Below are 13,455 nucleotides of genomic sequence, written 5' to 3' on the forward strand. Positions count from 1 at the left end.
GCTTAGCAGTTAAGATTTACCAGGTAGCCATTGCTATGCGTTAGGCGCTCCTTCCCTATTTATATGGGTACCCTTCCTTTTTCACGTGCTTCATCTGATTTGAATTGATTGCTTATTTTTCTTTGATCTGATAAACGCCGTTTTCTTTGTTATAGGTGTTTACGTCACTCTAAGCTGAAAATGCATTACTGTACTGTGTCATGCATTGTTTGTCGCATTCTGATAGTGCGTGTTTATGGCCTGTCACCACTCGCGGCATGGCTTGCTTTTGTGTGAGCTACCGCCACTTACAATTAAAAAAAAAAAAAAAAACGAGAGGAATCATCTCATTAGCAAAACAATGGCAAGAGACTGCTATTTGTTGTTACTTACACTGCTGCTTTCTTCGCAATTCATAAAAGTTCCTATTAGCAACCATCTCTTCTCACAGGTAGGAAAAAATTCAGAACGTAGAGTTGGCCATATTGACAAACATTCCAAACAGTCTTGCCAGTTGGACTTTCATAGTACATTGAAATGCTCCAACATTCCAAGATGAACAATACGGAATTTGTATTTACTTCGTTGGATAATGTATGAAAATGCAGTGGTCGAAACTCGGGGAGGAGGAAAAAAGCTCGTCTTCCACCTTCTTTTTTAAATTTATTTACTGACGAGAAGTTTTGGCACCAGTATTTATCTTTGTGCCTGCAAAGCATGCCTGTGTAGCACTACATATATTCGAGGGCAGAAGTTAGTTGTGGCGGCACCCACCAACATTTTTCAGAACTTCCGCTAGCTTTGCACTCGATTCTAAGCCACAGGCAGTTTTTTGGATTACAAAAACCAGAAAAATAGTGCTGCTTAGATTCGAGTAAATATGGTATCTTGTCCAGGTCACCACCTATGTCATATGCCCCACCCCTGTCCAAACTGTCTCCGCCCCACCCACTGCCACTACATGGTTCTCTTTTGTAAAGTTCTTACATAAAGACCCTAAGTCCTCTATAACATGGCTTAGCCTTGCATTCAGCTTGAAGATACTAGTGGCCTGGTATGCTGCCCCTAAACTTTCCTGTAAGTTAGGGCCTACACCTCACCCATGGATATTACTTAGCAGCAGCACTTTCTTCTTCCCTAACACTTTGTACATTCCTAGGATTCTTGGCCACAGTTGAAGTGTGCTGCACATTTCCTGCTCCTTGTTCTAGCTGAGGCTCTTCTCCACTTAATTCTGGTAGTCGTATATACCTGTTTTTCGTGCTGATGATAAAAATGTCAGATCGCATTCTCTTTCTTCCTATCCTCCTACCAGCTGCCAGTTCCCAACCATCCTCCTCCCCCCTATCTCCCTTGATCCTTATCATTTCCTTCCTTGCTTACTCCAACTGTGCCTGAAGGACACAGATTTTCCTTTCCTGTTCCCCAATCAAAATGTTCCTACTGCGTACTCTGCAGTTCCAGGAGAGAGCCTCTTATGTTCTCTCAACATTCTCCCCACTGCATCCCCCCCCCCCCCCCCCCCACCTATCCCCCCCCCCCCTCCCAACACCACCAAATGAAAATCTTTCCTACAAGATTGGCAACAAATCCCTCTACTCACTACCGTATAACAGGGCCCACATTTCTCATTCATGGCCAGTTTCGAAAGAATAATTACATTTAAAGAATGTTTTAAATTTGTCAAGGATGTGAGACAGGCTGTATGTAAACAAAAAACGACACAGAGGTTTTATGTGCAGTTGTTGTTGTTTTTGTACTGATTTAGACATACAAGAGAATTTATGTTATCAAGCATATTTGGTCAGGTTTTTAATCATTTATAACACAGAAAATGTAGGCCCAGATCATGTCTAACTAACTAGTAAAGAATACGAAATGTTAGTAACATATGATTTAGAAACATTTACACTTTTATTGCAACAATAGACACTGATGAAACTAGTAGCTGCCTTTTTTATCGAATTTTGCACTATCAAGAAAATTTGAATAGAATTTTTTGTGTTTATGTCATGCAAAATTTCGGGTTATGGTGCGATAAATGTATTAACAATTATTGCAATTACTTATGGGATAATAAACAGCTTACTTAATTTTTTTATCTGTCTCATTTTCATTTAACTGCTCTTTATATGTTCATAATGAACTATGAGTTCTAAATTCAGTGCATTTAATAATTTCCCTTCTGAAAGGGTGATTTTGAATACCCAACACAAACTACAGGGGATGTTATGTGTGAGGATAAGGAACAATCAAGGTCTAATGAACACCGCCCAGAGATGGATGTGTTCCATGCTAGAGCCATTTTATTCAAAACATGCACCACCCTATACAGTATGGTCCAATTTGCAAGACATTACCTTGTGATTTACAGAAGTCATTGGGAATGGTTCATATGGTCCTCGAAGCATCTACAAACATGTCAAAATATGGGCTGCCACGCTCATTTAAATGTATCAGGCTACATTGTAATGGCACCACAAGCTTGTTACACTGAGGTGACAAAAGTTATGGGACAGTGATATACACTAATACATATGTTGGTAGTTTCACATGTTCAAGGTATAATATGGCAGTACATTGGTAGAGTTGTCATTTGTACTCAGGTGATTCATGTGACAAAATTTCCAACATGATTATGGCCACATGATGGGAACTGAAATACTTTGAATGTGGAATGGTAGTTGGAGATAGACATATGGGACATTCCATTTCAGAAATCATCAGGGAATTCAATATTCTGAGATCAATAGTGTAAAGAGTTTGTAGAGAACACCAAATTTCAGGCACTACCTCTCACCATATACAACGCAGCATACGGTGGCCTTCATTTAATTACCCAGAGCAATGATGTTTACGAAGAATTGTCATTGGTAACAGACAAGCAACACTCCACGAAATAATTGCAGAAATCAACATAGGATGTACAACAAATGTATCTGTTAGGACAGCGTGGCAAAATTTGGAATTGATGGGTTATGGCAGCAGACAACCAATGTGAGTGCCTTTGCTAACAGCACGATATCACCTGTATCACCTCTCCTGGGCTTGTAACCACATCAGTTGGACCCTAGACAACTGAAAACTGTGGCCTGGTCAGATGATTCCCAATTACAGTTGATAAGAGCTGCTGGTAGGGTTTGAGTGTGGCACAGACCTCACAAAGCCATGGACACAAGTTGTCAACAAGGCACAGTGCAAGCTGGTGGTGGCTCCATAATGGTTTGGGCATTGTATACGTGGAATGAACTTGGTCCTCTGGTCAAACTAAACCAATCACAGACTGGAAATGGTTGTGTTTGGCTACTTGGAGACAATTTTCAGCCATTCATGGACTTCATGTTCGCAAACTATGGTGGAATTTTTATGAATGACAATGAACCCATGTCACCAGGCAACAGTTGTTCATAATTGGTTTGAAGAAAATTCTGGACAATTTCAACAAGCACAGAATCTTGCACTGATTACACTTTCACAATTATGGACAGTTACAGAGGCAGCATGTCTCAATATTTCTACACGGAACTTCCAATGACTTGTTGAGTACATGCCACATCAAATTGCTGCACTGCACTGTCTGACACAGTACAAATATTGGCAAGATTGATCCATGATGAGTGAACCAAAACTGTTCTTGTAAGAAAAAGTTTGTCAGTAATAAATGCAGTATATATTGCCAGTGATATACATAACAATAATTTTCATGGAACATTTCCCACACAATCGCCCTGATCATTGCATACTGATGGATTATATGTTTAATGTTACTATAGATGTAATCCTCTACAATTAATTACAGGTTCCTCCACAGTCAGTGTATATGCCGGAGACACCTGCCATCCATGATCATCCATGCCTGCAAACACCCCCGCCTGAGACCAACATCAATTTAGCCTTAGTGGTGTAGTTGCCATTGGTGTAGATACTTTTTCTGATGCAGACCTTTTCCATTCACTTATCTGTGTGTGAAGTCCATGTCTGTTTGATTTCTACTGCTGTTGTCTACTGTAAACATCCATTGGAATGCTGTCAAAAATTAACATTATCCAAGATGGTTCTCAAATGAGACAATGTATATTTTGTGCACAAAAAGTGGTTACTTAAGAGTAAAAAATGTTTTTTTAAATTTTATTTCATGTTTCTCACTTTCTGTAGTGTCAGTTCATTTTACATCTGTGAATATTTATCACTCCTGTAGTACATTTTCTTTAAAAAATCTGTGTTATTTGAAACCTTGATAATCACGACCTAAGCCAAAATTTTTCACATTACAAACTTAAAAGAAATATGTTGACATTTTCTTAATAGAATAAATTTCTTTCAATAAAGGCAGCTACTAGTTCAGTAGTAACTACTCTTACCATAAAAGTGCAGTTTAGCTTTTCTGGGTTGAATTGCGGAACATGTTTCATGATACTTTCTAGTTCAGTAGATGCAACTTAAGCCTAAATTTTCAAGGTTATGTGTGTCAGAAAACCTAACTATAACAAATTTAGCAATTTGAATCTTCTCAAAACAAAACAACTACTAGTTTATTATTTGGCCACCTGTAAATCTTACATATAGCAAAATTTACATCCATAACAAACTTTTGTATGTTCTTTCAAGTTATGTCTGGTCAGAAATCTTGTAATTAATTCTTCTTTCACCCATTGCCAAAGGGTAATAAGTAGTTAGTATTGTTGCCAATCTTGTAGAAAATATTTTCATTCTGGGAGTTGTAGTGGTGAGAACACTAGGAAAACTGAAGACTCTCTCCTGATATTGTAAGTTCATCGAAACATTTTGATCAAGGGCAGGAAGGAAAAATTTTTTCCTTTCAGGTGCAGATCGATAAAGCACAGAGGAAAGGTGCAGATGGATAAAGCATGGTGGAAACAGGTCATGATCAAGAGAGACAGTGGGGTTGATGGGAACTGTCAGGTGGTAAGAAGGCAAGGGCAAAGAAAATGTGACCTAAAAGTTGCTCTGTAAATTCTAATAACAGATTTAAGCCAGAGTTTAATTGAGAAGAGCCTCATGTAGAAATAGGTGCAGGATATGTGAAGTACACTTCAATTATGATCTCGAAGTTAGGTGTGTGCAAAATGTTAGGAAGAAGAACGTGATACTACTAAGCAGCAGCTGTCATTGACACATATGCCATCACTTACTGGAAGGTTTATGGGGAGCTTACCAGCTGCCATCATATTCAAAACAAGAGCAAGGATAGAAACCATTTTACACAAGCAAATTTCTTGCCAAAACTGACTACAGGTATCAAAAACAAGTACGAGCTGTGTTTTCGCTAAAGAAAAGTAATGCAGAGGACACACACACACACACACACACACACACACACACACACACACACACACACACACACACACACACACAAAAAAAAAAAAATCTACATCCCCTTTTCCCTCCTGTCATCATTCTTGAAAATAATATAATGAATGGTGGTAGATACAGTAATGATTTACTCGAATAAATATAATCTTCTACGTACATCACAGTTTGTGTTCAAAGTAGTAGATGTACAGAATCAGTCATACTAGTTTACAAAATTGGTACTTGATGCTGAAATATATCTAGATTTGCACTCATTATACAAAATAAATATTTTGCTGCCCCTTTTGAAGATTTCAGTGACGTATTGTATTGTATTGTGTGGACCTGGGGACCTAGAAATGACGGAGAGGCTTCGACCCCGCTGTAGCCCACAGTGGTTCACAACCCCACAACAGGCTACAGCAGTCAACTCACTCCACTGCCACCCCACACCGAACCCAGGGTTATTGTGCGAGACCCGACCAGGAACATCTCACACCAGACAAGTGTAACCCCAATGTTTGCTTGGTAGAGTAATTATGGTGTACGTGTATGTGGAGATAGTGTTTGCGCAGCAATTGCCGACATAGTGTAGCTGAGGTGGAATAAGGGGAAACAGCCCGCATTCACTGAGGCAAATGGGAAACCACCTTAAAAACCATCTACAGACTGACCAGCACACCGGACCTTGACACTAATCTGCCAGGCAGATCCGTGCTGGGAATCAGCACGCCTTCCTGCCCAGAAAGCAGTGTGTTAGGCCAAATGGCTAACCGGGTGGGCCCAATGACATATTAGTTTGGAGATTTGCGATGCTTGCTTTTTGCATTATAACTCAATACACTGAAGTATTTTACAGCTATACAGTTTCCTTATTTGTTTGAAATTAGCAAGAACATTTCATGTATTAGAATTTCAAAACATGAGATTTCAGAAAAATAGACATTCTGACAGGCAGACATCATAAACACGGAAAGGTAAATCGGAATTTAATTTTGAAAAGCTGCACTTTTGAAAAATATTGTAATATTTTATCATTTATATCTGTCAGCAGTTTGCAATTGAAGTACTTCGATTGTAATTGGCAATGTATGTTCTTTGCCAGCAGTTTGTAACTGAGTTGTTTTGTACATATGCCTTTGATTATGGCAGTGTGCAAAAAAAAAGAGATAGGTAGGCAGTCAATATGGAAATGGAAGCCCATGTTTATTTAGAAAGTGCATGAGTTGCTTTTGAACAGAATAAACAACCAAGAGGATGTGTGGTTTAACCAAGAATAGATAATACAGGGAAAAATAAAAAGAGACAAAAATAAAATACATATATGGGGAAACCAGATTTTGAACAGAAAAGTGGGCCAAAAGGTGACTCCAGACTGTACTCCAAACAGAAGACAAAGATAAGTGATATATAAAAACAAAGATGATGTAACTTACCAAATGAAAGCGTCGGTATGTTGATAGACACACAAATAAACACAAACACACACACAAAATTCAAGCTTTCGCAACCCATGGTTGCTTCATCAGGAAAGAGGGAAGGAGAGGGAAAGACAAAAGGATGTGGGTTTTAAGGGAGAGGGTAAGGAGTCATTCCAATCCCGGGAGCGGAAAGACTTACCTTAGGGGGAAAAAATGACAGGTATACACTCGCACACACACACATATCCATCCGCACATATACAGACACAAGCCTGTAAGTAAGTATTAAATGGACTTATATATGATTAACAGTTGTCTAGTCTTAAACTGTAATACCATGACATGCCAAAAATCTATATAGATCTATAGTGATCTGTGAATGAATAAAATTCCTACTAATAGTAACAGAAGTGATGATCAATAACGCCAATACGAAAGACAGACAATGACAGACTACCATACCCTGAAGTATACTGTGGAGTTATGGAATGGGTGAAACGGTGTCAAGCCTGGAAGCTTGGGTTGTGGACATGTATATTCAATAAACATTAATTTCCCATAGTGTGGTCCCAAAGAAAACACCATCCTTCATATGTCTACTGTAATATTTTGTCTCAAAATACTTACATAAATTGTTTACAGAAGAATGGAAGGGTTTTTAGAAGCTGCCCTTGGGGAAGATTAGTTTGAGTTCTGGAGAAATGTAAGAACATGCACAGTGATACTGACTTATCCAAGAAGACAGACTGAAGAAAGGCAAATATATGTTTTTAGCATTTGTAGAATTAGAGAAAACTATTGTCATGATTGACTGAAACTCTACAGGTAGGAGGGAAAACTACAGGGGGAAGGTTATCTACAGTTTGTGCAGAAACTAATTATGAATTGAAGGACATGAAAGGAAGGCAGTAGTTGAAATGGGAGTTGTGTCCTATGTTACCCAATCTATACAGTGAGCAAAAAGTAAAAGCAACCAATGAGAAATTTGGAAAGGGAATTAAAGTTCAGAGAGAAGAAATAAAAACTTCGAGGTTTGCCAGTGACTTGTAATTCTGTCACAAATGGGAATGGACTTGGAAGATTCTATTGCAATGACGTTACCAGATGAATATTGCGACAGGCATGCTGGTCAACACCATGGGCTAGTGTGCTGTATGTCGCCAGTTCAAACTCAACCACCAGTAATTATTTAGTATTTATCATTTTTGCAAAGTTCTTGAAATATTTTATGTGTGTAATTTTGGTATATTCTGCAATATTCAATGTGTGCGTAAAAAGGGTGCACTCTCCATCCAGCATCTGTTATGGCTGTACATTGGTGCCAGTAATAAACATGCTTTCAGTGCAAAGTGTTATACTTCATTGATGACCCTGCCTTTGGATTTGGACTTGGTTGTGGCTTTGGCCTCCCAATGTGAACAAAAGTAAAATAAGAATAATGGAGTTTAGTTGAATTAAATTAGTAAATTAGGTGAGTTCAGGGATTTAGACTAGGAAAAATAGTAGATGAGTATTGTTATATGGGCAACAAAGTAAGTGATGATAGCTGAAGTAGAGCTGCTAATAACAAAAAATGCATTTCTGAAAATGAAACACTTGTTAGCATCAAATATAAATTTAAGTACTGGGAAGTCTCTTATGAAGGCATTTGTCTGGAGTGTAGCCTGGTGTGCGAGCAAAATGTGGATGATGAACAGCTCAAACAGGAAACTTTTGAAATTTGGTGTTACAGAACAATGTTGAAGATTAGATGTCTAAATAATATAACTAATGATGTCTAAATAATATAACTAATGATGAATAAATTTATGGATCAACTTGAATACAGGAAGAAACAGATTGACAGAACACAATGTGAGGCATTAAGGAATCATCAGTTTGGTAATGGATGGAAGTATGGGAGGGGGACATAAAAAGTTGTAGAAGGAGCAAAGGCTTCACTACAGTAAGTACAAATGGACATATGTTGCATTAGTTATCCAGAGATGAAGTGGCTTGGACAGAATAGACTAGTATGAAGAGTTGTACCAAACCAGTCTCTTGACTGACAATCACAACAGTCAATATAATATTTGGTCCATTCACACACCAGATAATAGCACCCCTTGTTTCACGTACATATTTAATCCTGAAATTATTTGTCAAAGATGATACCACCTGTTAATGAGTGAAGATTTATGTGTGTCTTGCCTGAGCATTTAGTCTCTTAACACTATGTTTTAACATTTTTCTTTGAGGTAATTACAACTCTTTGCACTTTGAGATATGTGATTTAAGCCAATCATTGGCTTTCTCTCCAATTTTATATCACAGCAGAGACTCAAATAACAATTTATAAGAATAATGGAAATTCTTGGATGAAGCAATAAACAAAATAAGGGAAAGGCAACCACTCCCCTATAGTAGATCAGTGTTGTGAACTGCAGAAACACATAACAGAAAACAGCAGTTGCATTGCCTTTTCAGCACTAGGTCTTTTTTTAGTAACACACATAACCACACAGACACCCAAATCCACATTCCTGTAGCCAAAGAGAAGAGTCAAAGACTCTGTGTGGTTGCATGTGAGCAGGTGTGTACTATTGCTAGAAAAAGAGCCAGTACTCAAAAGATAGTGTGAATGCCAATTTCTGTTATGTGTTTTTGTGCTCCATGCACTGACCCTTTAAGGGTAAATAGTAATTTTTGTGTGAGAAGATAAAAACATTTATAACATTAAGGAATTCACCTATTGTACAGTTTCTTGCACTGAGTGACAATTGATTTCCTATAAAATTAGTATCAAAGATTGTTGTAGTTGTTATCACAAATTGTATTAAACTGTTTAAGGCATCAGACTGCTTTCTCATTGCAGCAATTCTTCTTACCTTATTGTTTCCTGATGTTTCATTCTGAAGAGCCTTACAGTTTCCGGTTTTCTGTTTCTGGATCAAATACTGTCTCAAAGGGCATGGTTTCACTCGCAAGTTATATTTTTTTAACACCTTTTGTGTTACATTATACTTTTTGCTATTAGTCTGTTTGCGTTTGAGAATCTGTCCACGAGCTGATATTTTCATTGATTTATTAGAGGATTGTACTTTATCCTGAAACAGAAGATACACTGTGGTTTATGACAGCATGAACATTCAGTCTTATTTTTTAAATATTTAGATTAAGGAGGACCACTGCTGTGGGGAATTGTGCAAAATACCCAAAACCAGTAAAACATTAGAATGAAAGAAACAAGTTCAACCTACCTAATTTGTTGAGCACAACAGTGTTAGAAATAAGAATCCATAAATTGTAAAAGACAGTTCAAAAGCTAACTTTCTTCCCCAATTCAAACTGGTTTGTCTATAGAATGGCACATTTCGCTATTTTGTAATGTTAGTTGCCTGTCTTATGATTTGTCACACACATTGACTAATATGGGAGAAAAAAAGAAAAAAACAGACAAAGATTTCCATTTCTATTTGTTATTTTTAGCGCAGTTCTGTTCCATGAAATATCTGCTATCTGTCTTTCTCAGCTCCCTATCTTTAAAAATCTCTGATTCAGTTACACCTGATATCATTGATTCCAAAATGGGAACTGATATGTTGATGTTGTTGACCCAGATTACACATTTGTTCAAAGAATGTAATCGTTCACTGCTGTCAGCTATTCACATCACCTTATAGTTCCTTGATTCCTGTTTATGGAGAATATATCATCTCATGAGGTATGATTTCACTTGAACATCATGTCCTATGTAATACATACTGTTATCAGTGCCAGTATCTGTTTTTATATGCTTTAGGTGATTGTACTCTAATCATCAAGAAAAGGATAAGGGAATTAATTGCCACCACTCACTCTTTGCCAAACTGCAGAGGAAATATAAAGAATGGAATCTCTGAAAGCTTGTATATGGCACATCATCACTAGCAGCATCCATTTGAGACCCACTGCTGAATAGAGACCTCGTTTTGACCTTTCCATATATTAAAGCCTTCAGTTATGTGAAACCATGTTGGTCCTGCATGTTTCTAATGTCATCAAACCACCTTCTATTAGGATATCATCTTCATCTTTTCTCTTGAAATCCAGCAAAGAACTTCCATGGCCCAACAACCCTAAAAAGCTGAATAACTAATGGCCCGCACACCCCCATCCCATTTCCATTATGGCCACAATTACATCTCCCAGTCCAGTCTGTTTCCTGATCTATGCCTGCCTCCACATTTGTGAAGGGTTAATTACACTCAGTTTTGGGAAATTGTCTTCATTCATAAACATTGTGTAAATCATTTTTTTATGAAAAAAAACATTATCTGGCATCATCTTTCATTTCTTTATACTTCAAACAGCTTTGTACACATCTGGCATCACCTTCACAAAGCTATTATTTGCATTATCAACTATCTGAGTTTCTAATTCATTTGCTGAAGTATACAAAAATTTAAAAAAATCTTGAAACACTTACTTAATTTTCTTGTTGTTGTTAGTTACTGTTTAATAGCTGCCTTGCTCCATTTGTGATTTTCATTTCTTTTGTTTTCTTCACACTTGCAACACCTTTTCCTTTTTGCATAAGCATCTTTTATGAAATAATTGCCTCCTTGTTTTCTAAGATGTTGAACTAGCTACTTTATTTAATTTTGTATATTTTCCTTTTAGATAAATTCTCATAAACTACATTTCTAACTTCTTATCTGATGAGTCTGTTTCTGGTAAATAAAATATTTTTGACAGGATATTTTGTATGAACCTCAGTGCTTTCAGTTAACACAACATGGGTTTTCGATTTGTAGCATTGAAACAATGGATTCATTTAAAGTTTATGGAATGAAAATCTTGAAGATTTTCTTTATGACTATGTAACTGTTAAAATACTTAGTATGAACAGAAATTAGTGCAGAAACTGGGAATAAGTTAAGTGAATTTACATCTACTTAAGTAGAATTTGAACAGTTACATCTATGTGTAAATATTTAAATTACCTAGCTAATACCTGAAAACATCACTAGCTCCTAGCCATATAAGAAATCTTGGAAATTGCCATTTATAAACTACATATAGGTAAAAAGCTTCTGTATAGTCAGGTACACAAAGTAGTTCATGCCACATAAAGAAAATTTGTTGTGGCATGTATTTCGAGAATAGGCACTGTGAGTTCATAAGATGTTGCATGTGCGCCACAAATGTGACATAGGTTCACTGCTACATGCAAAAGTAGAAAGACATACAGAATGCACCACAATGACACAGACTTATAATCACCTCTAGATATAATGTCCACAAAACATAACTCATGGTGTATGTTATGAGAAGTAGGTATACAAAGGGGGGGGGGGGGGGGGGGTGACAGGCTGTCTCATCATGTTACACTCTCTGCTATCATGAGTGAAAGAACCAGTTTATGTAAGTTGCAAAACAGGGATTATCAGTTGTTGGGTCAATGTGATAGTATTGCTCATATCGTAAAATTTAATAACTGTTTGCATTTATTTATAGTGAAGTGTATTATGAGTGGCTCAAATGGTTCAAATGGCTCTGAGCACTATGCGACTTAACGTCTAAGGCCATCAGTCGCCTAGAACTTAGAACTAATTAAACCTAACTAACCTAAGGACATCACAAACATCCATGCATGAGGCAGGATTCGAACCTGCGACCGTAGCAGGTGCTTGGCTCCAGACGGTAGTGCCTAGAACCGCACGGCCACTCCGGCCGGCCTATTATGAGTGGATTAATGATGATGTTCTGAATAAATATAATGGAGAAAGCAAGAAATGTGGAAGGAGAAAGCTTTGCAGCCAGTATCAGAATAAAAGATGGCAGTAAGTGCAGTGTTACTGTCTGAAGAATATCTTCATGGCATGGTTTTTACTACACACATTAATTGAAGTGGAAGACACACATCACTGCATCTTTTTCTTATGAATGTGACCTGGGAGAAAATGTTGCCCAAGACATGATAACTGTGTTCTCTGGGGCAGAGGGAGGCTTTCAGCAGTAAATTCCATCTTGTTATATTGGTAGAAATGTTTACAAATAGCCAAAAAATTACAAGTTTGAGGTCAAGCAACATCCCTGGTCATAAAATTTTGTTAATCTTTACCTGACTGAACACTTGTTGGGTTACCTAGATTGTTGTGTTTTTAGGTGGATCCTCCACCATACACACTTCAACAGATTTAAAAAACATTGCAGGCCACTTGATTCCAGACACACGTGGAGATCAATATTATCATGTGAATGAATTACTTGTAATGCATTTGGTCAAACAACTTACAGGAATGTTTGGTTGTTGAAGACATCACATAGCTGCATTCCTGTAAGGTGTTTGGTCCCTCAGCACTGTTTTCAGAGTTCAGCCATAGTAGGTTGTCATAATTGCTATTAAGCTCATGTCACATGTGTCAGGCAGTACCAGGAATCGGGCCGAGGTCCTCCGTGTAACAACCATCTATGATGACCACTCACCTACAGATTGGCACCAATTAGGCAGTGTAGTAGCATTACCTACATGGGAAAGTACTGGAAGATAGTCAGTACATTGTTTTTAAGATCCATATATGGATTTCAAAACAGCAAAAGTCACTTGCACGTCAAGCATACATCAGTGTTTTACTGAGACCCTGGTTGGGACTGACACAATGGCTGAAAGGATTTGACTGAGCAGCCATAAAAAACTGGTGGAATGACGTGGTGTGTTTAACAAATGTTTAATTTTACTTGGATGGTACAGCCCAGCAGTTGTTCAAGAACAATGAAG

General features: G+C 37.6%; 1 protein-coding gene across 1 annotated transcript in view; it reads right to left on the reverse strand.

The window, feature by feature from the left end:
• The window catches only part of LOC126299479 (uncharacterized), a 52,613-nt gene that overhangs the window by 17,672 nt on the left and 21,486 nt on the right, over positions 1-13,455 (reverse strand). The window contains exon 2 of the mRNA XM_049991419.1: positions 9,581-9,799. Coding sequence (XP_049847376.1) covers positions 9,581-9,799 — 219 coding nt within the window. The remainder of the gene's footprint in view (positions 1-9,580; positions 9,800-13,455) is intronic.

Source organism: Schistocerca gregaria, chromosome X (assembly GCF_023897955.1).
Source record: "Schistocerca gregaria isolate iqSchGreg1 chromosome X, iqSchGreg1.2, whole genome shotgun sequence".
Classification (NCBI taxonomy): Eukaryota; Metazoa; Arthropoda; class Insecta; order Orthoptera; family Acrididae; genus Schistocerca; species Schistocerca gregaria.